The 27,259-nt window shown below is 38.9% G+C and overlaps 1 protein-coding gene across 1 annotated transcript; it reads left to right on the top strand.

The window, feature by feature from the left end:
* Nucleotides 1–22,332: 22,332 nt before the first annotated feature.
* On the top strand, nucleotides 22,333–23,019 carry LOC149216197 (uncharacterized). The gene is made up of 2 exons (XM_089389858.1): nucleotides 22,333–22,729; nucleotides 22,814–23,019. The coding sequence occupies exons 1-2, from the start codon at nucleotides 22,333–22,335 to the stop codon at nucleotides 23,017–23,019; spliced, it is 603 nt and encodes a 200-aa protein (XP_089245984.1).
* The last annotated feature ends 4,240 nt before the right edge of the window (nucleotides 23,020–27,259 follow it).

The following is a 27,259-nucleotide window of genomic DNA, read 5'->3' as shown; positions in this document are numbered from 1 at the left end:
AATATAATAGAGCTTGTTTTTTAAGGACAAATTTTATATATTTATAATTTTATTTATTTAGATTTAAATTATATATTTTATAGATTTTGTTTTTTAAATTGAAGTTTTATTCATTTATAAAAAAAAAATATCAGTAGCAAAAAGAAGGTAGTTTTATTTTGATTAAGTTTTTTGATTGTCGCGATTAGCATATAACAAAGAAAATCAAAAGAACAATTAGAGACAATTCATAATTTAGGACGCCAAAAACACCAGAAAATACATAAAACAAGAATCTTATAATCATGCTCAGTCATCAGAAGTAATAAAAGTAGGATTGTCCGGAGTAGTGCCTGGATGAGGATGAGGACAAAAGGAACACTATACATGCTCTTCGAAATGAGCCATCCATGACTCCATCTTCTCCACCTTCTAGGATAATAGATTCTGACTATGCCATACCACCATGACTCGCTCCTAGACATGGCATTGAAAGTAATGCATATTGTTCAACGTAGCAATGAGCTCTGCATTTTCTTCTTTCGACACCCTCGGTAAAGTTTCCAGGCGGTCCAGTATAGACTGGATCAAAGCCTGACAATTTTCCAAACAAACAGTGATTCTCTATTTTTTCCCCATGCCTAAGTCGTCTCACTTTCTCCCGTCTACCAATTCCACCTCAACGCGTTACTCCACCCCTCTTCAGAGTCTACGAGGTTCCCCCCCCATAACCAGCTAGCGAGCCACCACAACCCCTGAAGGTCGCGCAGCTCAAGCGACCAACGTTCGACCACCCTTAGTTGAACTTGGAGGCTCCTTTTCTGGCATTGCAACCTACAAGTGTGAACCTGATCTGATAATCACCCTATGAGTGACATCAGTTAAAGATTTATTGATTAAAGGTATTACAGACTCATGTGCTGGTGTGTGTGTCTATGTTATTGAAGCAACAGATCGATTAGATTGCCAATACATAGAAAATTGAAATGGAAAGACAACAGAGAAATACAGTAAGCAAATACAAGAACACAAGAAATTAATAAGGATTTCACCCTATTCTCCAGGGCTACATCTCCGGTCCAGCTTTCAGTGGTGGCCTTATTTTATTGTGTCTTAAGCAGAGAATTACAATGCAGGAGCTCAATATGAGTCACCTGAAGTAGATTTGCTTGGTAGGGTGGTTTCTTGGATTCCCCAAGCCACTGGAGTGCACAAACTCTGTTGCCTACCAGCTCTGTGACCTTCTGGTCTACAATGGAAAGAGCCCAATGTGGTGCTCAGTCCGGACAGATCCTCTCTGGGATGGCTTGAATCTTTCAAGCTTTCTGGTGCTCGATGCTGCCTTTGGTCAGCTCGGCCCTCTGTCCTCTTCTTCTTTTGCTTCACTGTCTTCTTCTCTTTGTTTCGTCCTCCTCTCGGGATTTTGGTTTCTCTATCTCTCGGGGTTCTCTGTTCCTCTCTCTGACTCTCTGACTGTGTATTCTGTCTCTGTTCATGTCTTTGAAGCCATTCATTCCCATGTCTGTTCAGTTCCTCTTCTGCCTCCGTCGAATCACCTTTTGCAGCTACGCTTGGACTTCCTTGACTCGACGTCATCATCAGCTCGATGGGAGTGGCCACATGTCCTCTTATAAATGGTGCCAGCCTGCTTCGTTGGTTGAATTCTTCAGTTACATTCGTGGAATGAGTCTTCCTCCACCGTGGCGGTCAAACGGACCTCAACTCCTTACAAACTATGGCTTAATCCTTCGTCGATTCTGCTTCTCCATCAGGTGCGATCTCAGCCGTCCGATTTGGGTCCCACAAATCCAACGCCATACGCACGTTTTGCGTGGTTGACTTGCTCGACCTTTAGCGTGTGATCAATGGTGGTTTTCTCTCTCCTCTGCTTGCCATGCATCGATCGTTGAGTGGGATCGCTTTGCTTCCATCCAAAACTGCTTACCGTTTGAGGGCACCCCGATCAATACTGCCGGTTTTTCGAAGTGTGGGTCTCGCCTTGTCCTTTAGCGCTTTTTCACTTTTTCGCCCACGGTTCTCCAGCTCTCCACGTGTTCGAGTGCTCAAGGCTTTTCCATTTCAGCCCTTTTCGCCCAGCGATGCGCGATTCGATTAGCACTGCTAATCGCGCAACAAAATCCACCTCTGTTTCCCGATCTGGGGCTGCCAGGGGCTAGTTCGGCCTCCCGCGTAGTCTCCATGGGCCTCGGTCAATGTGCTTTGACCGAGGTCCTTATCGTTCCACGCTGGCTGCCATTGCCACTAGTTCAGGGTGTTTTTTATCGCTATTTTGGAATTTTTAGAAGTTTGTCCCGACCTGATACAGTCATGGTTCTCTTGACAATTCCTATGGATCCAATTCGGATCACAGCCTTCCCACTGAAAAAGATTTTGTACCACCAAAAGTTGGTTTTCAAGCAACGATTAAGTGAAGGTATTGCTTTCTCACTTGGCCAATCTCAATCCACTTTGCACTTCTTGGCTTTGAAGCTTTGAGCCCAATTCTAAGGTACTCAACATCTCCCCTGCGCATTGTCCTCACCTTCCTGTCCAGCACTGTGTCTTCCTACAACTCATTGAGATATTCAGGTAGCAGGTCATCAATAGAAGGCAATTGACTCTACTCTTGAGGGTCCTCAATCATTGAAGGTTCAAACAATCTCAAGCAATCTGCATTTACGACAGAGTAGATGTGCATGTAAGCTCGTAAATCAATGCAAAAAGAATTTTCACCAATCTTCTCAAGTATCCTAAAAGGTCCATACATTATAGGCTTTCGCTTTTTACCTTCACCTTGCATCATGTCCTTGCTGATATACAGCCAGATCTGGTCTCCAACTTGAAAACTATGCTCCATTCGATGCTTATAATGCTTAGCTTTATACTTGGCTTGGCTCTTTTCCAGATGTTCCTGTATTGCCTCGTGGATCTCTTGGATCTGTTCAATGAACCTAGTTGCCTTGCCCACATCACTGTGTCCATCAACAATGGTATCTTTACCAAAGACAAAATCCAAAGGAGACCTTGGTGTGAAACCAAAACAGGTCTCAAAAGGAGATCTCTGTGTAGAAGAATGATTTCCTCTGTTGTAAGCATGTTGCAAATAACACAAGTGTTCATCCCAAAGCTTAGGATGTTTGCTGCAATATCCTCTTAGTAACTGGATCACTGTCCTGTTAACTACTTCTGTCTGGCCATCTGTTTGTGGATGAAAAGTTGTGCTTTTCTTTAGTTTGGTGTCCATCAGTTCCCATAGACTAGACCAAAACTTCCCCACAAATTGGGTGTCTCGATCAGATACAATGGAAGTGGGTAATCCAAAATGAACCCATACATGTTCAAAGAACAATTTTCCAGTCTGTTCAGTTGTAATTTGTTTATTACAAGGTATCAAAATACACATTTTGCTAAACCTATCCACAAAAACATATAGATAATCATGACCTTTCCTAGATTTAGGCAGTCCTCCATCAAAATCCATGGAAACACTTTCCCAAGGGTGAGAAGGAACTGGCAATGGAATGTAGAAGCCTAGTTTTCTGTTGCTGAGCTTGCTTTTAGCACACATGGCACACCCTCTTACATATCTAGAAACTGTTTCATTCATTTTCGGCCAATACTAGAACCTTTGCAGCTGTGCAACTATTTTACTTACCCCAAAGTGATCTGATATCAGAGAAGTGTGTGCTTCCCTAATTATCTTTATCCTCTCAGTTTTTGGAATGCAGAGTTTCCCACAATGATATAAGAGTCGGTCCTTCATGTGATAGTCCAATTCTTCTACCCTTTTGCCTTGACTCAAAGTTGCATATACATCTTTAAAGTCCATATCTTGAGCATTTTTGTTCAATGTAGCTTTCATGTAGTACAAAATTATGCTTAAGTATGGTGAATGCATTTATAATGGTTCTAGATAACATGTCTGCAACCTTGTTATGTATGCTCTTTTTATATTTGATGACTAAGTGAAACTGTTGTAGAAACCCCATCCATCTGTAATGTCTTGATTGCTGCAACTTAGTTTGGGAGTGTAAATATTGAAGTGGTTGATGATCAATATGTATTATTGTCTCTTTGCCCATTAAGTAATGTTTCCACTTTTTCACACTCTGAACTAATGCATACAATTATTTATCATATGTAGGATAGTTAACTACTGCAGGATTAAAAGTCTCAGAATGATAACATATGGGTTTACCGTGCTGTGTCAACACTGCTCCCATGGCATCATGCCACACCCTCTATTACATATACAAAAAAAAATTTAATGAGCACCATACAAGTTACTTTTACTACACTATATACTTCATACTTTTATGTATTGTCGCATATTAAACTCAATAACACATTACCCAACACTTTATACTATATAACATTGTAAAACCTATGCGGCTTAGTCCCAACACCTTACCACGTGTCGGTTATATGCTGCCATGATATATATATTTTACATGGTGATTTGGTTTATGACGGTATTTGATTTCACATCTAAAACCTAACTCTTCAACCCACCTCAGTACGCGGTGTATTAATTTGGCGCGGGGTTTGGTGGTCCGGCCGCAGCCGTTGCAGGCGCCAAGTCATCCGCTGCCTTTATGAATTCAGTCCACACCATGGCAGGTGGCATGGCTTGCCCACCCGGCCATGTGACACCTCGGGTTCGGGTTTCTCGGCTTCTTCGCTCCAGTTTCCCGCTCTACTTCAACGATCAGGATCTAATCCTTAGATCGAAAGGCTGGAAAGAGCCCGAGGGTTTTAGGGCTATTCAAAACCCCATCGGAGCAAGCCCAGAACTCATTTGTTCGCAAGTCTTTCCGGTTCCACTTTGGTGCTCAGACACCGGTTCGAAACCTCCAGCGTCGTCTTCACACCCTGCCATCCCTCAGGAGGCCGTGGAGTGCTCAGCGTTAAGCCTGCACAGGTAATGATCATCTGCTTCTTAATTTATGGTTTGCATTCAGAGTTAAGTTGTTAATCGCTAGCGGTTCATACTGATTTGTTCTCTTTGCTGGCAAAGCGTGCAGATGGGTCTGTTCAAACCCCTCCGACAATGTCAAGGTGTTTAACCTCAACGCCTCAGCTCTCTCGGCGGCTACAGGTAAGTTTACACCTCTTATTTTACTTTTCTCCTGCAAGTGAGAGCTCAGAAGCTCCTTGACCTTGATATACTCGCATTTATGATTTGTTGCAGTCCGTCGTCCGAATGCTGGTTTTCCTCGCTTCGATTGCTGAGGTATCTCCCAAAGAGGACCCTCACGGTTTATATGTGTTTTGTTATCTGGCTTGAGTCCATGTCCAGCCCTGGTGAAATATAGTCCATGGCGAACCCATGTACTCGATTTCAGTTATCTGTGGATTAAATTTGTTATTGTATAACCGCCCTTTCGGCATATCTGGACATTGGGTCTCTGTACTTAATTTATGACATTGCATAGGGTCTGGCCGTAATGCACAGCCTTGGGTTAGCGAAACCAGGCTATATCTTTTGAAGTTTTTTTTTTCATTTATACAAATGTACAATGTTACCCTTCTAAGGTTACACTATCGGGGTGTTATTTTTTTTTAATTTGTATATGAAAACGTTGCTCTGTCTGAACCCCCTCTGGGTTGCTTGCGCTTTGAGCAATTTTATTAATATGTTTTGTATACTTAGCAATATTAATATGATGCACGGTTTGTTTTTCCTTGTTTACCGTTGATTTCCGCCTCCAGCTATGGATAAGCTGCCCGTCTCAGCGACGGCAGGGCTCTTTGATTTACTTAAGTTTTGTTACAGTTTCGGATAAATCGTTCTGGTATTTCCATGTGACTCTTGTCAATAATAGTTTTGCTATGGATGTTCTCGTTTCGGTTTAATCAGTACACCATACTTCTTTCCTCTAAAAATGTCGGAATATACACATGTATGGAATTCTTCTGTGGTAGCATGCACAGGTTTCTTGATCTGATATCTCGTTTTCCTTTGTCATTCTATATTGAACTGATTCCTCTGCAACGGTAATTGCGAACACTGTTATTTGTTAATATTGGTTGTAACAGAATACGGTATGGCTCTCCATCTCGTACGATTACAGAGTATGTTTATTTTCTTTCTTTGTCTGGAACAGTATGATAGTTCTTCGCATTTCAACAGTTTCCTATAAATAGAAATGGGTTCACCTCCTCCCTATCGATGTGTTTAGAATCCGAACTACAGCCGGTATTCACTACTCAGGCTCAGAGGTCTCTAATCTTGTTCTTGTTTTGGCACATTACATTAACAGTTTGTTATATTCTAGGCATTCTGGACTGCTTGTTTTCGTTAACCGCTTTTCTTTACTTGAGACTGCCTCTGCCTCTCTGGTTACTTCGTATCATGTCTATCGAATAATAACCTGTCTTTTAATTAAAACTACACCTGTGTAACTATATTAACAGTATGACAGTATCGAAGGGAATGAAATGCAGTTATTATTTGACTATTAGAAGCCCACTGCATATTCCTCATTTTAATTCAACAAAGACTCTGCAGTTTGAAACCGTACCTGGTTCGCCAGAGTCACGAATAGGTACTTAATCCAGTCACCTGTACTTCGATTTTGCTCTTCCACCCAGCCATGAGATCCATCTATCAAACTGGATTCTCCCCCCGATCCATCTTGCAGGCCTTCAGCCCTCAACAAGATATGTGCACCTTGTGCCTGGTTATGTGGTCCTTACCAGACTTAACCAGTTTTTCTTGTATTTTCTTCTCTTTCCTTCTTTTTGGAAAAGATTTCTCTGTCTGTCCCTACAGCACAGAGCTTCCTCCCACTACCAGGACTTTTCCTGCTTGGGAAGGTAGTTTCAACCAGTTATTACAACTGACTACTTTCTTTGAAATCCTCCTTTAAGAGGCTGCCAGCATTTCGAGAAAATATTTAAATTTCTCAATAAAATAGTTTATCAGAGTTTTGTTTTTTTTTTTAAATAAAACAACAACTACCATACTATCTTTTACCATAGTAAAATTTCATATTTACATCCTCTGGGGTCATTACATCTCCCCCTCCTGAGTTTGGACATCGTCCCGATGTCTGTTTCCTCTAAACAAGTTCGGGTAAGCTTCTTTTAGGAGTTCCTCATCCTCACAAGTGGCCTCATCAGGCCCATAGTGCTGCCACTGCACTTTAGCTTGGGAAATAACCCGCTTCCGCAGCCGCACTTCTCTCCGGTCGAGAATGTTCAGTGGTTCGACCAGAACCTCGCCTTCCGGCTCGACCTGCAATCAACAACAGATCTAGTTATTTCCTTGTATATGGTCAAACTTAGTTAGAATAACCAGATTAATTCTTCCCCGAACATCTTGCCATTGGATCACATGTTTAGGATCGTAGACATATTTTTTTAGTACGAAAACGTGGAAAACATTGTGGATCTTAATATGACTTGGTAGGGCGAGTTGATAAGCTACTAGCCCCACTCTTGCCAGGATTTGAAAAGGTCCAAAATAGCGAGGGGCAAGTTTGGCACACCCACTCCACTGCAAGGTACTCCTTCTGGCTTGGATCCTTACAAAAACATGGTCTCCGACTTGGAATTCTTTGAACCTTCTCTTCCGGTCTGCAAAACTTTTTTGTCTGTCCTGAGCAGCCTTTAAGTTGTTACGAACCTTTTTCACCATGTCTTCCATTTCCTTGAGCATATCCGGGCCAAATCTTAACCTATCCTCAGGCCCACCCCAACTTGAGGGTGCGCGGCACTTTCGCCCATACAGAACCTCAAAGGGACTCAGCTGTGTTGACGTATGATACCCATTATTATACGCGAATTCAACCAGGTGGAGATATTCCTCCCATTGGGTTGGTTTTAGCATTACACATGCCCTCAACATGTCCTCCACTACTTGGTTCACTCGTTCCGTTTGGCCATCAGTCTGGGGATGATAGGCTGTGCTAAAGTTCAGCTGTGTTCCCAGTTCAGCAAACAATGCTCTCCAGAAAGTCGATGTGAACTTGACATCACGATCAGATATTATTACCTTCGGAAGTCCATGCAATTTGAACACATTTTGCATGAAAATATGAGCAATTTGCACAGCTTTATATGTGGATTGTACAGGTATGAAGTGTGCTGCCTTACTTAGCTTATCTACCATCACCATAATAGAATCATTATTTTTCTTTGTTCGGGGCAACCCGGTTATAAAATCCATGGAAATAGTTTCCCATTTCCATTCCGGAATGGGTAAGGGTTGTAGCAGCCCTGCCGGATGCAAATGCTCCGCCTTAATTTGTTGACATTCCAGGCATCGAGCCAGGTATTCAGCTATATTCCTCTTCATTCTTGGCCAATAGTATTCCTTCCGAAGTGCGGTGACCATTTTCTGTTATCCTGGATGCCCGGTGTAATGGCTGATATGAAATTCGTCCAGAATCAGTTTTCTAAGACTATCTTCATTAGGTACATACAGCCTTTTATGAAAGTACAGCATTCCGGCATCGTCTAATTCATATCCCTGTTGTATTTCCTTATCAGAAAGTTGTTGTACCTGCTGTTTAATTTGCTGATAAACAGCATCTTGATCAACCGCTAATTTTATCTTTTCAAGTAAGGTACTCTGCCATTTACTGACCGAAATTCTGCACACACATTGCACCTTTCGACTCAATGCGTCAGCTACCCGGTTCTCCTTTCCCTTCAAATGCTTAATTTCAAAATCAAACCCACTTAAGAAGTCTGCCCAACGAGCTTGTCTCATATTTAAGGTGGGTTGGCTGAAATAGTTTGTTAAACTGTGATGGTCTGTCAACAACAGAAATTTTCTTCCCAAAAGGTAATGTCACCACATTTTCAGTGCATGGATAACGGCTGCCAACTCCAAGTCATAAGCAGAGTATTTCTGCTCATGTTCCTTTAGTTTCCTTGATTCATATGCAATTACTCTTCCCTCTTGCATCAGCACTCCTCCCACACCCTCTTTGCTTGTGTCAGTACAAACCACGTAATCCTTATTAGGATCAGCTATACTCAAAATGGGTGCGGTGGTGAGTAAGTGTTTAAGCTGCTCAAAGCTCCGCTGACACTCTGAGGTCCACTTAAATGCCTTCCCCTTCTTTTGTAAGGAGGTGATAGGGTATGCTACCCTTGAAAAACCTTCCACAAACCTTCTATAATAGCCAGCTAGCCCCATAAAGGACCTAATATCTGCCACGTCCTTTGGTATGGGCCATTCCATTATAGTCCTTATTTTTTCAGGGTCTACTGCAATCCCCTCCTTGGTGATTATATGACCTAAGTATTGTATCTCTTCCCGGAAGAAATCACACTTACTAAACTTTGCATACAACTGATGTTCTCGCAAAGTTTGCAACACCACTCTAAGATGTTCCTCATGCTCCTTCCTCGATCGGGAGTAAATCAGAATATCGTCTATGAATATCAACACAAATTTATCTAAGAACCTGTGAAACACACTGTTCATCAAACACATGAAGGTAGCAGGTGCATTGGTCAGACCGAAAGGTAGCACCACGAACTCGTAATGCCCATACCGCATTCTGAAAGCTGTCTTAGCGATATCTTCCTCTTTAATTCTAATCTGATGATAACCAGATCGCAGATCGATCTTAGAGAACACCATTGCCCCCTTCACTTGATCAAAAAGTTCGTCAATCCGGGGCAAAGGATATTTATTTTTGATTGTGAGCTTATTCAGCTGACGATAATCAATACACATCCGGAAAGTTCCATCTTTCTTTTTGACAAATAACACTGGGGCTCCCCAGGGTGATACACTGGGACGGATGTAATTTTTGTCTAGCAGCTCCTGCAGTTGCATTTTTAATTCTGTTAATTCTGGTACGCTCATTCGGTATGGTGCCCGGGACACGGGTGCTGCCCCCGGAATCAATTCGATGGTAAAGTCCACATCTCTTTTAGGTGGTAATCCCGGTACTTCCTCTGGAAAAACATCTGCAAATTCTTGCACCACCGGAATGTTGCCCAGCATAGCAGTTTTATCCTTCTGATTTGCGTAGCCCACCTGAATAGCATAAATCTGACATTTCTTTTTGATGCATTTAGCTAACTGAGATGCTGTAATGGGTCGAATCCGTACGGGATGCTTGATCCCTTGTAGTTCTTGCTGCTCTCCTAGATCATTTTTATAGTAAATGGTTTTAGTCTTGCAGTTCACTAAGGACCAGTGTTTCTCCAGCCAATCCATCCCAATCAGGATGTCATATGAACCCAAGGGTAGTACGTTCAGATCCACAACTATTGGCTGTCCTGCTACGGTTAAAGAGCAATTATTTATTTTTGCCAAGATCCGTCTCTTGGCTCCTGTAGCTAATTGGACCAACCACGAATTTCTGAATTTTTCAGATTGTAACTTACATTGTTCTACTATCTTTGGGCTAATATAACTTAAAGTAGCTCCTCGATCAATAAGAACAGCTATAGAAAGGTTTGAAATTTTACCTTCAAATTCCACCATAGTCGGCTGGTATTCCACTTGGCGGTCATCCAAGGCTGCGTTAATCCTCGGTACACTACGTGCCACGTCCCCAACGGTCGATGCTTCATGAATTTGGGATATCTGGTCCATCCCCTTTCGATGTGGGCAGTTTTTAACATAGTGAGGTCCTCCACAGCCCCAACATTGAACTGGAGGTCTGGTCATTCCTTCACCTTCTGGCCTAACAGGCTGTTCACTTACTCGAGATTCACTTATTGGCCTAGCTCGGGGCGCACTTTTTGCTACAGTTCTGCTTTTTAATCCTTTACCAGCTCCCTTTCCTCCATTACTGCGACCTCCTTTGCTGTTTCCAACCACCCGACTACTCCTTCTTTCATTCCATTTTTTATTTGAAGCATCCCCCTTCTATTTATTCTGCTGGTAGCAGATCCTTGCTTTACGAATAGCCTCATCCATGGTCCTAGGATTGTCAAACTCAATCCTCTCTCTTATATATGAAGGTAAGCTACTCACAAACCTTTGTACCTTGGCTTTTTCCTCCTTAATATAAGGTACATAACGTAGCAGAGAAGTAAAGCGATTAATGAACTCATCCATAGTCTGCTGCCCCAGTCTTAAATCATGGAATTCTCTTGCCTTTTCATCGTAGAAGCGCTCGGTCAGGTATCTTTCTTTGAAGTATTTCTAAAGCTTCTCCCATGTGATGGTCCGTTCACTTACCCCCTTGACAATCTTGATTTCCTCCCACCACAGGGTTGCCTTACCTTGCAACTGGAAGATAGCCAGCCGCGCCTTCAAGTTATGATCATACTCGTACAACTGAAAATATTTGTTCATATTTATTAGCCATGCTTCAGCTGCTTCTTCCTGTTCTCCATCAAAATGTGGGGGTTTAGTTTTTCGAAATTCTCCCTGCAGCTCCATTCTTTGACGTTTTGAGGTTTGCTGCTCTGGTACATTATCAGAATGATCCTCCTTACCTTCTGAATTTTCAGGTCCAATCTAATAGTCTTGTTCTTCTGTCATCCTCTGCTGTTCCGCGCTAGGATTAGATAAGGGTGGGTTCTGCTTGTCCGACAAACTCTTCAGAATTCTCTCTTGTTCTACTGTCAAACGCGCATTGTCTTCTCGTAATCGTGCCATCTCATTTTTCATCTCCTGAACAGTTTCCAATATTGCGAGATTGGTACTTCGTGTTTCCTCACCCAACTGTACCCACAGCTCTGGGTTTTCCCGAGGGTTGCTGCCGACTCCTTGCATTTCACTACTTTTTCCTGGCTTAACTATTAGCTGTTATATTCCTGTATCTCACCCCTAAATAGACAGAAACAACAGTTAATTAATTTATTAACTTTTTATACGTATACATGGTGTAAGCTTCTGCATAGTGAACATGTCATTCTTGAGGCCACAGTGTTGAAACTGGGCTCTGATACCAATTTGTCACACCCTCTATTACATATACAAAAAAAAAATTAATGAGCACCATACAAGTTACTTTTACTACACTATATACTTCATACTTTTATGTATTGTCGCATATTAAACTCAATAACACATTACCCAACACTTTATACTATATAACATTGTAAAACCTATGCGGCTTAGTCCCAACACCTTACCACATGTCGGTTATATGCTGCCATGATATATATTTTACATGGTGATTTGGTTTATGACGGTATTTGATTTCACATCTAAAACCTAACTCTTCAACCCACCTCAGTACGCGGTGTATTAATTTGGCGCGGGGTTTGGTGGTCCGGCCGCAGCCGTTGCAAGCGCCAAGTCATCCGCTGCCTTTATGAATTCAGTCCACACCATGGCAGGTGGCATGGCTTGCCCACCCGGCCATGTGACACATCGGGTTCGGGTTTCTCGGCTTCTTCGCTCCAGTTTCCCGCTCTACTTCAACGATTAGGATCTAATCCTTAGATCGAAAGGCTGGAAAGAGCCCGAGGGTTTTAGGGCTATTCAAAACCCCATCGGAGCAAGCCCAGAAGTCATTTGTTTGCAAGTCTTTCCGGTTCCACTTTGGTGCTCAGACACCGGTTCGAAACCTCCAGCGTCGTCTTCACACCCTGCCATCCCTCAGGAGGCCGTGGAGTGCTCAGCGTTAAGCCTGCATAGGTAATGATCATCTGCTTCTTAATTTATGGTTTGCATTCAGAGTTAAGTTGTTAATCGCTAGCGGTTCATACTGATTTGTTCTCTTTGCTGGCAAAGCGTGCAGATGGGTCTGTTCAAACCGCTCCGACAATGTCAAGGTGTTTAACCTCAACGCCTCAGCTCTCTCGGCGGCTACAGGTAAGTTTACACCTCTTATTTTACTTTTCTCCTGCAAGTGAGAGCTCAAAAGCACCTTGACATTGATATACTCGCATTTATGATTTGTTGCAGTCCGTCGTTCGAGTGCTGGTTTTCCTCGCTTCGATTGCTAAGGTATCTCCCAAAGAGGACCCTCACGGTTTATATGTGTTTTGTTATCTGGCTTGAGTCCATGTCCAGCCCTGGTGAAATATAGTCCATGGCGAACCCATGTACTCGATTTCAGTTATCTGTGGATTAAATTTGTTATTGTATACCCGCCCTTTCGGCATATCTGGACATTGGGTCTCTGTACTTAATTTATGACATTGCACAGGGTCTGGCCGTAATGCACAACCTTGGGTTAGCGAAACCAGGCTATATTTTTTTGAAGTTTTTTTTTTTTCATTTATACAAATGTACAATGTTACCCTTATAAGGTTACACTATCGGGGTGTTATTTTTTTTTTTTTATTTGTATATGAAAACGTTGCTCTGTCTGAACCCCCTCTGGGTTGCTTACGCTTTGAGCAATTTTATTAATATGTTTTGTATACTTAGCAATATTAATATGATGCACAGTTTGTTTTTCCTTGTTTACCGTTGATTTCCACCTCCAGCTATGGATAAGCTGCCCGTCTCAGCGACGGCAGGGCTCTTTGATTTACTTAAGTTTTGTTACAGTTTCGGATAAATCGTTCTGGTATTTCCATGCGACTCTTGTCAATAATAGTTTTGCTATGGATGTTCTCGTTTCGGTTTAATCAGTACACCATACTTCTTTCCTCTAAAAATGTCGGAATATACACGTGTATGGAATTCTTCTGTGGTAGCATGCACAAGTTTCTTGATCTGATATCTCGTTTTCCTTTGTCATTCTATATTGAACTGATTCCTCTGCAACGGTAATTGCGAACAATGTTATTTGTTAATATTGGTTGTAACAGAATACGGTATGGCTCTCCATCTCGTACGATTACAGAGTATGTTTATTTTCTTTCATTGTCTGGAACAGTATGATAGTTCTTCGAATTTCAACAGTTTCCTATAAATAGAAATGGGTTCACCTCCTCCCTATCGATGTGTTTAGAATCCGAACTACAGCCGGTATTCACTACTCAGGCTCAGAGGTCTCTAATCTTGTTCTTGTTTTGGCACATTACATTAACAGTTTGTTATATTCTAGGCATTCTGGACTGCTTGTTTTCGTTAACCGCTTTTCTTTACTTGAGACTGCCTCTGCCTCTCTGGTTACTTTGTATCATGTCTATCGAATAATAACCTATCTTTTAATTAAAACTACACCTGTGTAACTATATTAACAGTATGACAGTATCGAAGGGAATGAAATGCAGTTATTATTTGACTATTAGAAACCCACTGCATATTCCTCATTTTAATTCAACAAAGACTCTGCAGTTTGAAACCGTACCTGGTTCGCCAGAGTCACGAATAGGTACTTAATCCAGTCACCTGTACTTCGATTTTGCTCTTCCACTCAGCCATGAGATCCATCTATCAAACTGGATTCTCCCCCCGAGCCATCTTGCAGGCCTTCAGCCCTCAACAAGATATGTGCACCTTGTGCCTGGTTATCTGGTCCTTACCAGACTTAACCAGTTTTTCTTGTATTTTCTTCTCTTTCCTTCTTTTTGGAAAAGATTTCTCTGTCTGTCCCTACAGCACAGAGCTTCCTCCCACTACCAGGGCTTTTCCTGCCTGGGAAGGTAGTTTCAATCAGTTATTACAACTGACTACTTTCTTTGAAATCCTCCTTTAAGAGGCTGCCAGCATTTCAAGAAAATATTTAAATTTCTCAATAAAATAGTTTATCAGAGTTTTGTTTTTTTTTTAAATAAAACAACAACTACCATACTATCTTTCACCATAGTAAAATTTCATATTTACATCCTCTGGGGTCATTACACATAGTCACTAGCATTAGTTTGGATCTCAAATGGTCTTTGTAGATCTGGTAGTGCTAGTACAAGTGCTATGCTAATATTTTCTTTCAAGGTGTCAAAGGCTTTCTAATGTTTGCCTCCCCACTGAAACACCTTATTCAATCCTGTTAAAGCATGTAAGGGAGCTGCAATTGAGGAAAAGTTAGATATGAACTTCCTCCAATATTGTGTTGCTCATAAGAAGCTTCTCACTTCTGTAGCAAACCTGGGTTTAGGCCAGTTCACAATGACTGCCACTTTAGACGGATCTATTTTCAATTCACCTCTACTATATGACCCATGTAGTTTAGAGATGTTTTTCCAAATTCACATTTTGAGATTTAACATAAAGTTTTTCTCTTTTCAAAACATCTAGTGTTTGCTTAACAAGCTTTAAATGTTCTTCCCATGTTTTACTAAAAATCAGAATGTCATCCAGGGACACAATAACAAAATAATCAAGAAAAGGTATGAGTACATCATTCATTAATCTCATGAAAGCAGCAGGAGCATTAGTTAAGCCAAAAGACATAACCAGCCATTCATATAATCCCTGCTTTGTTTTGAAAGCAGTCTTCCATGCATCTTGCTCTGCAACCCTGACCTAATGGTATCCACTATGCAAATCCAGCTTGGTGAAATAAACAGCTTCCTTTAATTGATCTAAAAGATCATCTGTGAGAGGAAGGGGATAACGATTTTTGATTGTTATCTTATTCAATGCTTATTAATCAATGCACTTTCTCCAAGAGCCATCTTTCTTTCTCACCAAAATGATTGATGACCCACATGGTGACGTGCTAGGCCTGATGAACCCTTTCTTGAGAAACTCCTGCACCTGCTTCTTGATTTCAGAATTCTCTAAAGAAGACAACCTTTTATACCTGTGGCTGCAATAGTTGTTTCATCTCCTGAGTTTGACCCAAAATCTATCTGAATAGCTGTAGCAGTCTTCTTCTTCTTGCCCTCGGACTTCTTAGGTCTTAGCTCTGGATGCAGAATCCAACAATGCTCATCATCATGCCCATCCTTTTTATAGTGAGTGCATGAAGCTTTGCTTTTCTATGCAGTGTTAGCCTTCCTTACTTTCCACTTCTGTTTTCTTTTCTCCTTGCTCTTGCTTACAGTGGGCTGGGATGGTCCCCCAACTTCTGGATTTCCATTCTTTCCTCTAGCTTCTAGATGAGTAGCTTGTACATATACCTCATCTATACTAGTGGGATTAAACATGAGGATGGTATGACTTGTGTAGCTGTGTAGAACACCAATGTACATCAAAAGAGTCTCTGGCGAGTCTAATGTGATACCCAACATCAATGCTCTCTTTGTAAATTCTTGAGTATACCCTTGCACACTTTGCCCTTTCAACTGTCAAAGAGTTTGCCAACTCATCATGGCTTGTTGCATGTAGGCCAATGGATAGGACTGCTTTTTGATTGCAGAAACAAATTCACTCCAGACAAAGATAGTCTTACCATGTCTTTTCATATCAGCTTGGGTTCTGCCTTCCCACCAAACCAAGGTAGTGCCTCTTGGGCATAGGCTTGCTAGCTAAATCGTACTCTTGTCTGAGTCTATGTTCTATACCCTGCAATACACATCAATTTGTCTAATCCAATTGTCCAACTTTTTAGCATTTTTCTCTCCATCATATATAGGCAAATCAAACTTAACATCTAACTTGATCAAAGATGCTTTATTATTATGCACAGGGCTATTAGGAGGTGTGAGAAATCTTTCCTCTTTCCCTTTTCCTTTGAAGTGGTCATGGAAGTGAGACTCATCTTCTTCTTTATCTTGCTTATAACCTGAGGAGTCTTCAGTCTTATGCTTTCTAAAGTCCCTATACATTTCTTGTACAATAGACTTTATAGCTAGGAAACTTTCTATGAATTGAGGGTCTGGCCCCACAGAACCTTCCTCTGACATTGTCTTCCGATGATAGACTCTCACAATTTCAGGATTAGTTTCCACCAACTCTCCTTCTCCTAATTTGAGCTTTGATCTAGTGAGCATTCAACATCTAAACTAACACAAGCTTGTCTAACCTTATAGCCTAAAGCTTTGATACCACTTGATCTGATAATCACCCTATGAGTGACATCAGTTAAATATTTATTGATTAAAGGTATTACAGACTCATGTGATGGTGTGTGTGTCTATGTTATTGAAGCAACAGATCGATCAGATTGCCAGTACACAAACAATTGAAATGGAAAGACAATAGAGAAATACAGTAAGAAAATACAAGAACACAAGAAATTAATAAAGAGTTCACCCTATTCTCCAGGGCTACATCTCCGATCCAACTTTCAGTGGTGGCCTTATTTTATTGTGTCTTAAGCAGAGAATTACAATGCAGGAGCTCAATATGAGTCACTTGAAGTAGATTTGCTTAGCAAGGTGGTTTCTTGGATTCCCCAAGCCACTGGAGTGCATAGACTCTGTTGCCTACCAGCTCTGTGACCTTCTGGTCTACAATGGAAAGAGTCTAATGTGGTGCTCAGTCCAGACAGATCCTCTCTTGGATGGCTTGAATCTTTCAAGCTCTCTGGTGCCCGATGCTGCCTTTGGTCAGCTTGGCCCTCTGTCCTCTTGTGCTTTTGCTTCACTGTCTTCTTCTCTGTGTTCCGTCCTCCTCTCGGTATTTTGGTCTTTCTGTCTCTCGGGGTTCTCTGTCCCTCTCTCTGACTCTATGACTATGTCTTCTGTCTCTGTTCATGGCTTTGATTCGTTCCCATGTCTATTCAGTTCCTCTTCCGCCTCTGTCAAATCACCTTCTGCAGCTGCACTTGGTGTTCCTTAGCTCGGAGTCATCATCAGCTTGTAGGGAGTGGCCACATGTCCTCCTGTAAACCAGGGAAAATTTTAAGAACCCCCCTAAAATTTATAAATATAATAAATGGGTGAATCTCCATAGTATATAGGAAAAATGGAAGGCGATTTTATCAATAATATAATATGTATATATAATTTTTTGGCGAATCTCTCACCAGGCATGGCGAATATTTTACTCAATTATAAAATCTTGTAAGATCTTGGCGAGTCTTTCACTAAATAATAAAGCTTTGTAAAGTCCTAGTGAATCTTAGCATAGGCTACATGCTCGTTTAATTCCCCCATTTAAATAGGCTACATTCCAGGTGAATACCATGGGTCAATACCATGTGCCATTTTTATTTTTATTAATTCTAATATTAGGGTTAATAATGGTTTTTTGCATGGTATTAATAACAATCTAGTCCATGGTATTTGTCCCATAGTATTTTGGCCATAGGTTTCACCTAAATATAACCCATTTTTTGAGTGTCCTTAAATATAAGGTGACTTATGGAGTAAATATAAAAAATGTTTTATTTGTTTACCATACCTCTCGTTTATTTATATTTTTATTAATTTACCATACCTCTTTTACAAATATGGTATTTGGCCCATAGGATTCACTTAAATAAAATCTCTTTCTTGAGCCTTCATAAATAGAACGAGGATTATGGACTAAATATAAAAAGAGGTTTTATTTATTTATGATACGTCTAGTTTATTTATATTTTTATTTATTTACCATACCTTTTGAGTAAGTATAAAAATATGTTTTATTTATTTACCATACCTCCACTTTACTTATATTTTTATTTTTTTACACCCTTACATGTATATAAGGTGACTTATGAAGTAAATATAAAAAATGTTATATTTATTTACCATACCTCTCATTTATTTATATTTTTATTAATTTATCATACCTCTTTTATAAATATGGTATTTGGCCCATAGGATTCACTTAAATAAAACCTATTTTTGAAAATGGGCGAATGGATGCACTTAAATAAAACCTATTCTTGAAAATGGGCGAATGGAAGGTTGTAAGTCCTAATTTCAAGGTCTAAATTTACCTTTTTTACCCTCTCCCTTAAAATAAGGTGGGCTATTTGAGGTGATTTGTAAAAATGTACTATGATACAAAATATTCGCCCACTAAAAATTTAAAACCCCTTAATTTCACCAAAGGGCGAACATTCGCCCCTAAAATTATCCTTGCTGTAAACAACGCCAGCTTACTTCGTTTGTTGAATTCTTCAGTTACATTCATGGAATGAGTCTTCCTCCACCGTGGTGGTCAAACGGACTTCAAATCCTTACAAACTGCGGCTTAATCCTTCGTCGATTCTGCTTCCCCATCTGGCGCAATCTCAGCCATCCGATCTGGGTCCCCCAGATCCAACGCCATACACAACATTCACACGATTGACTTGCTCGACCTTTAGCGTGCGATCAACAACGGTTTTCTCTCCTCCACTTGCCACGCGTTGATCGTTGAGCGGGATCGCTCCACTTCCATCCAAAACTGCTTATCAATTAAGGGCACCCCGATCAATACCGCCGGTTTTTTGGAGTGCGGGTCCCGCCTTGTCCTTTAGCACTTTTTCGCCCGTGGTTCACCGGCTCTCCATGCATTTGAGTGCTCAGGGCTTTTCCATTTCAACCCTTTTCTCCTAGCAATGCGCGATTTGATTAGCACCACTAATTGCGCATCAAAATCCACCTTCGTTTCTCGATCTAGGGCTTCCAGGGGATAATTCGGCCTCCCGTGCAGTCTCCATGGGCCTCGGTTAGCGCGCTTTGACCGAGGTCCTCGTCGTTCCACGTTGGCTGCCATTGCCACTGGTTTAGGGTTTTTTTGATCGCTGTTTTGGAATTTTTAGAAGTTTGTCCCAACCTGATACAGGCATGGTTCTCTTGACAGTTCTTATGTATCCAATTCCGATCAGAACCCCGATCCCCGCACTAGCAGAAAGTCTCTTAAACAGGGGAAGGGAATGGGTGTTGTGTGGCTCAGGGCGAATTATATCAAAACCATGCAACCTACCAAAAAATTTAAATACCTTGTGCATAGATTTATGTCAAACATAAATGGAATCAAGGCACAAAACCTTCCACTAATTTGTAGAAAACAATCTTTGCTAACACTCTACTTACGCCCATGTCCACGTTGTTCAAGAGATCGATTGGAGAAAGCCTACCTTAGATGATTATTGAAGCTGGAAAGTTCTTGTTAGAAGTGATGGGTTGCAAGGAGAATCATTTTAAGAGGGATGGGCCTACGAAGGGAATAAACATGAATAGGGCCAAGCCCAATGTCAATGACAAAAATATAGAGTTCCATAAATTAGGAGATCTCTAGAGAATCATTTATGAAGTAATTAATGAAGTGATTAATATCATGAAAAGAATAGGAAAATACATGACCAAGCTCTAGCCTTATATATCCTTCACTAGGAAGAAAAATCCTTCTCATCAAGCCATCAAGAGAATATTAGGAAATCTCAATATAGATTTAGAAATGATGTCACCATTGACAACATCTATCATTACCATCAATACAATCACTAGAAAAGAAGCTATATCTACTTCAAAGAAGCCTTTGAATTAGTGGCAAATAGATTTACTAATGAGTATTTTCGTAAAGAAACTCTCACATTAACATATCATAAAAAATCTTATAAATTTCATAATGACACACAACTAGAAAAGCCAAAAATTATCTTCAAGCTATTTTTGAATTTTATTTTTGAACTAACGTTAAAGAAAAAAAATTAAATTCCCTCTCATAGGGAGATATACTTTTCGCTCTAAAGTTCCTGCCCCAATTTTACCTAACTTTTAGTGGATAAAAGCTTTCAAAAAACAACTAAGTAAGAAAGATATTTTTTCCATTCCCTTAGTTCGTCCACATCCCCGAGAAAACCGAGTGCATCACAAATATAATACAAATTTGCATCACAATAAAATACAAAATTGCAGACGAACTAAGGAAAATAAAGGCTAACAAATCATTAATGGATGTATGTAAAATGACCGTACAATAGCCCTCACTAACTATTAGATCCACCTGATTCCAATGGGATGATCACTATTACAAGCATTCAACAATCATATTAGAGGAAGAAGAGTAAAACTTGTCTATTCCTACCAACACTAAATTTTCGACCAAATTTCAGTGACTTATTGGTTTATATATATATATATATATATATATATATATATATCCATTTCCATATATAAATTTAAAAATATAAATTATATTGACAATAAATTTTATATATAGATTTAATTAATAATTAATTAATTAATTAATTTTATAATTTTATGTATAATTTTTTTTAATAAAATAAAAAATAAAAATATTTATATATATAAATATTATAAATACGTTTGAAAAAATTTATATATAAATTTAATTAATTAATAATTAATTAATTAATTTTATAATAACTTTTTTAGGTATGATTTTTTTTAATAAAATTATATATATATATATATATATATATATATATAATTTTATTAAAAAAAATCATACCTAAAATATAAATATAAATATAAATATATTTTAACTCTAATTTTATTCATTTTGAACAAAATATTTATAACCTGAAATGTTTCTTCAGATTTTATATCATGTAAAAGAATTTGAACTTTCAAATATTTAATTACTCAATATCTGGACTAATAAAAAAATCGACATAAACTCACACTAATTATTATAAATTTTTTTAATTTAATAAAAATAAGTCACTTCGAATTTTAATTAAAAAACCAATTCTAAATTTCATATTCTTTAGGACCAATTTCACCAAACCAATTTATCACTGACATAATGTTTAAATCTATCCCTATAAAATAGATGGATTTTATATAATTTTAGGAAAAAATGAAAATAAATCTTTTTAATCGAATTAAATTGAATTGGAATTAATTTTATAACTAAAAAAATTATTAAAATGAAAGTGATAGATAACATTAATTTAAAGTGAATATGGTTCTTAAAAATTATAGGAATTTTTTTTTTTAGTTCTTACTTTTATGTTGAAATAGTGTCAAAAAGCTTTTTATGATTACATAATTTCGTCTAGTGAAAAAAATGACGAGAATTAGTTTTTCAAAAAAAATAATAATATAGTAAATATTTTGAAATCTATATATAATTTGAATATAAATTTATTAATTTAATTATTATTTATAAATTTAAATTAAATTTATTTTTATATTTTTCAAAATTAAATTTAAAAGGATAATAACAAAATTATTTTTAAATTTAAATTATATATAATATTTTAATCTTTAAAATATTTATTTTATTTTAATAATTTGTTTGATTATTTTCTGTAAGGTCTTGGATAGAAAGTGATTAGGTGTTTTGTTAAGGTATTCCTTCATGTTAAGTTATATATTGGACATGATGAAGATCTAGTCCCACTAATCTTACAAAAAAGTATAGTTAAGTCCAGTTGAGTTATCTTGTGTTATCACCATCGGGGTGAGAAATTAGACATGATTAAGATGTAATCCTATCAAGCTTACAAAAAAAATATTTAATTATTTCGTTCATGCCTCTAAAATATGATACTCCAACCATATTATAAATTCCACCTAATATCTTTCCATAGATTTTGGAAATAAAATAAAGTTAGATATAACGGAGATATATGTATTGTAACACATTAACGCTGACAACAACAAAAAAATTATTTGGAATTACTATATAAATGCATCGCGCTGTATAATATCATGGTCCATATAATTCTTGATCCTCCATTTAATGTAAATACATATACCATTCAAAGGTTATAAATGTTAATTTGGTAGTTGTTAAATCAATTTGGAACTATGGATGTCCGACGACTTGATGTGCCATTGAATGGACTTGACCCACACGGCAGTAGCACGATTCATGTGGCCTTAAACTATCCACAAGGTAGGCTATGGGTACGCTTCCACCTGTGGCTCATCTTAATATTGGCAGTCCGTCCTACTGCCAGGCGGCCATGTATTAACTGCGAAAAGAGTTCCACCTTAGGATCTGGGTGTAAGGATAGAACGACTTCGAGGATTTCTGCTAAACTTATGCCTTACCTTCGTCTTCTTGTCCTGCACATTTTTCATTTGGCACAATGGTTGTTGTGTGAGGCGGCTCTGCAACTGCTTCCAAGCTTCATGGAGATTGCCATGGTTGTACCGACCCTCCTCGATCCATTGATTGCGGCCAAATGCACTAGTAAGGTTGGTAAGTGGTTATCTGTCCAACTCTGTCTTCGAGTTTGATCATTGTCTCGTCGAATACTGCTGATTTAATTGTCCTTGTTTGCAGACATGCTCTCCACCTGCTACATCATTCCTCTAGCAAGGCACGAGGGCAAGATGATGGATTCCCTTGCAGGGGTGAGGTATTTTCCAGAATTTCGAATGGGATTCTTCTGTTTTCTCCTAACCGGCATAGAGACTCAGGCACTAACCTTGCATGGTGCCCCCAGGTTTTCGACTCTTGCTGGTGCGATGTGGCTCCTCCACAGGTAGAAAGTTCGTAGCATTCAGGTTTACTTTGGTGCAATATTTATTTATTAAATCTTAGAGGCTTAACTTCTAGCCTGTCATTGTAGGTAAAACCCTTGGCATGCGTTCTTTCTGAAGTGCAGATTGGAAAGTTTCTTAATGGGAAAATGCGTCTTATGCCTCAGGTTGGTTCTGCGATCAAATCCTTCAGCAATTTTTGAATTGAAGAGTTTTCCTTCAGTCATGTTTAATGTCAGAAGCATTTTTAGCTATTTTGTGTAGTTTAATTATTCGGTTTCGATGTCAGTTTTGAGCCGAAGCTTGGCTAGCTCTTAGACTATAAATCCGCTGCAATGTTAAGATTTAAATTCCTATAAATGATTGCATCGACACTTTGTTTGGACTGTTTAAGGGTTTCAACCCGTCTATAGAATCTTCATACATGGTTAATGTTATGACAACTTTGACAGTCTTGTAAATTGTTGGGGTTTTACTTTCAATTATTGTTCTTCGTCTAATTGAGGATTACAGTCTCGAGTTGTTAAGTCAAGTTCCATTATTGTGAGGCCAGTTGGCTCTCGAACCTTTATTCTGGAATTGGATAAGGGCCGAGGCGAACCCTGTCTATTCTTCCATGGTTTCAACAATTTCCGGTTGCTTAATTAAGGATCAATCACAAGAATAGTTTGTTAGTTCTAGGTTGTCTATCTTACTTTATATTCAAATGATTTGAATAATGTCCAATGTTCACAATATAGTTCATCTCTGTATGCTTCTTGCGTTATTCTAAAGTAATTGGTAGCTTTGTTATCGATTAGCATTTTCATTTCTAATTCCTAGACTATCTCTGTGCCTATTGTCTCGGAGTTGATAGTAAAAGATTTATTTTAATGGAGTTTGTAAAAAGGTTTCTGACCTGAAGCTATTATGTATTCTACATAACATAATAGTAAACAAATTAGACTAGTAGTAAAATTAACATTATCTTTTTCTTGTTCTTGTATAACATAATAGTATCGATACTTTGCTTTAATCATGAAAACTTAATCCTAATAACTAATAAAGTCTACTTACTACATATCTAAACTCTAAACAGTAGAATAGGCTTCATGATATAGTTGTGATAATAATCGTCCATCCTTGGTTTATGTAATACTTTTCTAAAAATAATTAACAAGCATGGAGTTGTCACTTGGAGTTGTCACTTATCTGTTTCTATATGTTTAGAAATTCATAGATACTTTCTGTTTTCTGGAAGTCTCATCACTCAGGCACTGACCTGGAAATTACCTCCAAAGTCCCCCACTTAGCACTTCCCGCTCCTGAAAAATACTGGCGAACACAGTCTGGTATCTTAGGCCTCGGACTATAGTCTAACCTCAAGTCGCATACCAGTTAACTATTTGCCATAGATTTCTTTCCCATTGGTTACTAGTGACCAACTCAAGGAAAAATCTGCGCAGATTCTTGCTTCTCATCTCCCCCTCTTTTTCCCCCTCTTTTCCCTTTTTGGGGAGGAAAGGTGGGAAACTCTCTAAGGATTTAGGTAACTGTTTCATTCAGTTCTTTTAACAAACTGTTTAAATTCCTTAATAACAAAATAACAAAATGTTCTGGCTTTCCAGCCTTAATCCTTTAACAAACTGTGTTAAGAAAAGTAAAAGTTTTTGAAGTAATACTTAAAACTTGGTAAGAAAAATAAATGTTTGTGCAACATAGGGTGTTACAACTTCCCCCCTTATGAGGAACACCGTCTCTAGTGTTATTTTAAGAAAATAATGTTGGATATGCTTTCTACATCGTCTCCTCTTCTTCCCAAGTAGCCTCTTCTGGGCCAAAGTGCTTCCATTGCACTTTAGCCTGGGTGATGGCTCGCTTCCGCAAGGTGGTTTCTCTCCGATCGAGAATACGAAGAGGCTCTACCAGAAACTCTCCCTCTGGTTCGACCTGCACAATTTACGATTTTGTTGTCAGAATTATACCAAAACAACATTTCAATGTTACCGATTCAATTGTTTTATTACTTGTATATTTTCCCAGTTAATTATATGTTGAGGATTGTACACATATTTTTTTAACAAGGAGACATGGAAGACATTGTGGACTCGAATGTGGCCAGGGAGTGCTAATTTGTATGCCACTGGTCCAATTTGTTCCAATATTTGGAATGGTCCACAATACCGGGGTGCCAGCTTGGCGCAACCTTTCCATTGTAAAGTTCTTTTCTGGGGTTTAGCTTTCAATGCACATGATCACCCAACTGGAATTCCTCATGAGTCCTTTTCTTACCTGCATAAACCTTTTGGCTATCCTGAGTGGCTTTTAAGTTCTAGCAGACCTTTTTAACTATCGCCTCCATTTCAGCTAACATATCTGGACCCAATGCTAACTTATTAATTGGGTTGTTCCAATCTGTTGGTAGCCAACACTTTCTTCCATACAACGCCTCAAAAGGGCTCATGCCCAATGATTCGTGATGTCCATTATTATAGGAGAACTCTACCAGGTGGATGTAGTCCTCCCACTTGTGCGGTTGCTGCATTACGAACATCCTCAACATGTCTTCTAGGACTTGATTCACTCGTTCTGTCTGGCCATCTGTCTGTGGATGGTAGGCAATACTGAATTGAATCTGAGTACCTAACCCAGCAAAGATGGTTTTCCAAAATGTGGATGTAAATTTTACATCTCTGTCAGAAATTACTACCCTAGGAATTCCATGTAATCGGAAAATTTCCCTCATGAATATATTTGCAATTTCTACAGTCTTGTAGGTGGATTTCACAGGTATAAAATGGGTGGTTTTTCTTAACTTGTGCACTACCACCGTAATTGAGTCATGTCGTTTCTTAGTGTGACGTAATCATGTGAGGAAGTCTAGAGTGATTGTCTCCCATTTCCACTTGGAAATGGGTAACAGCTGCAATCGACCGGCGGGATGCTAATGTTCTGTCTTCACCAGCTGACATTCTAAACACTTTGACAGGTATTCAGCAAAATCCTTTCTTAATCTTGGCCAGAAATAATTTTTCTTGATGGCTGACAATAGTTTCTTGTATCCTGTGTGAGCGACGTAAGGCTTCCTATGAAATTAATCCAATAATAGTTGTTTGACAAAATTTTGGTTGGGGACATTTATCCTATTTTTGAAAGTCAACAATTTGATAGAGTTTATAACATACTCAGATTGTTCCCTTTTTTCCTGAGCTTTTGAAGCTTGCTACCAAAGAAATGCATACTCTGGGTCTCTGAGGGATGCTTCTCGAATGACCTCCGACAAGTTAGATTGTACTTGGCTATATTGCACTTCATAAATGCAATGTAATTTTTTGCATAATGCATCTACTACTCGGTTTTCCTTCCCATTAAGGTGTTTCATGTCAAAGTTGAATTCACTCAAGAATGCGGTCCATCTAGCCTGCTAAGCATTTAAACTAGACTAGTTAAAGAAGTTTGTAAGATTGCTATGATCAATTAATAACATAAATTTCTTTCCTAGGAGGTAGTGTCGCCACATTTTGAGTGTGTGTACTACTGTGGTCAACTCCAGGTCATATGCAAAGTATCATTGCTCATAGTCCTTTAGTTTGCGCGATTAATAGGCCATGAGTTTCCCTTCTTGTGTTAATACACCACTGACACTCTCCTTACTTGGATCTGTGCATAGCACAAATGATTTTTCCAGATATGCTACCTTTAGCACCGGTGTAGTAGTAAGTAATTACTTTAACTACTCAAAACTTCGTTGACATTCTACTGTCTAGTGGAACGCACGCCCCTTTTTCTGTAGTGAGGTCATAGGCAAAGCTATCTTTGAAAAACCTTTAATGAATCGGTGGTAATAACTCACCAGGTCCAAAAAGGATCTAATGTCAGCAACATTTTTCGGAGTTGTCCATTCCATAATAGTTTTGATCTTTTCTTAGTCTACTACTATCCCCTCAGCTGTTATAGCATGGCCTAGGTACTGAATTTAACTTTTGTAAAAATCGCACTTGCTATACCTAGCGTACAACTGATTGTCATGTAAAATATGCAATACTATTCTTAAGTGCTTCTCATGCTCCTCTTGATCTTTTGAATAAATTACTATATTGTCAATAAAAAACAATAAAAATTTATCTAGAAACGACTGAAAAATGTCGTGCATAAGTCTCATGAAAGTGGCTGGAGCATTGGTAAGGCCAAAAGGCAGTACCACAAATTCGTAATGACCGTAACAAGTTCAGAATGTGGTTGTGAAGATGTCTTCATCCTTTATTCT

Source organism: Pinus tabuliformis, chromosome 1_1 (genome assembly GCF_031772625.1).
Source record: "Pinus tabuliformis cultivar Carrire ecotype Pingquan chromosome 1_1, CPIR1, whole genome shotgun sequence".
Classification (NCBI taxonomy): domain Eukaryota; kingdom Viridiplantae; phylum Streptophyta; class Pinopsida; order Pinales; family Pinaceae; genus Pinus; species Pinus tabuliformis.
The sequence above is the reverse complement of the archived record's forward strand: the minus strand, read 5'-3'. Positions and strand labels throughout refer to the sequence as shown.

What these genes read in the sequence shown, in the direction of transcription:
- LOC149216197 (XM_089389858.1), top strand. Translation starts at nt 22,333, where the DNA reads ATGGATGTCCGACGACTTGATGTGCCATTGAATGGACTTGACCCACAC. An exon ending in CAAATGCACTAGTAAGGTTG is followed by an intron (nt 22,730 to 22,813) that starts GTAAGTGGTTAT and finishes CCTTGTTTGCAG; the next exon opens with ACATGCTCTCCACCTGCTAC.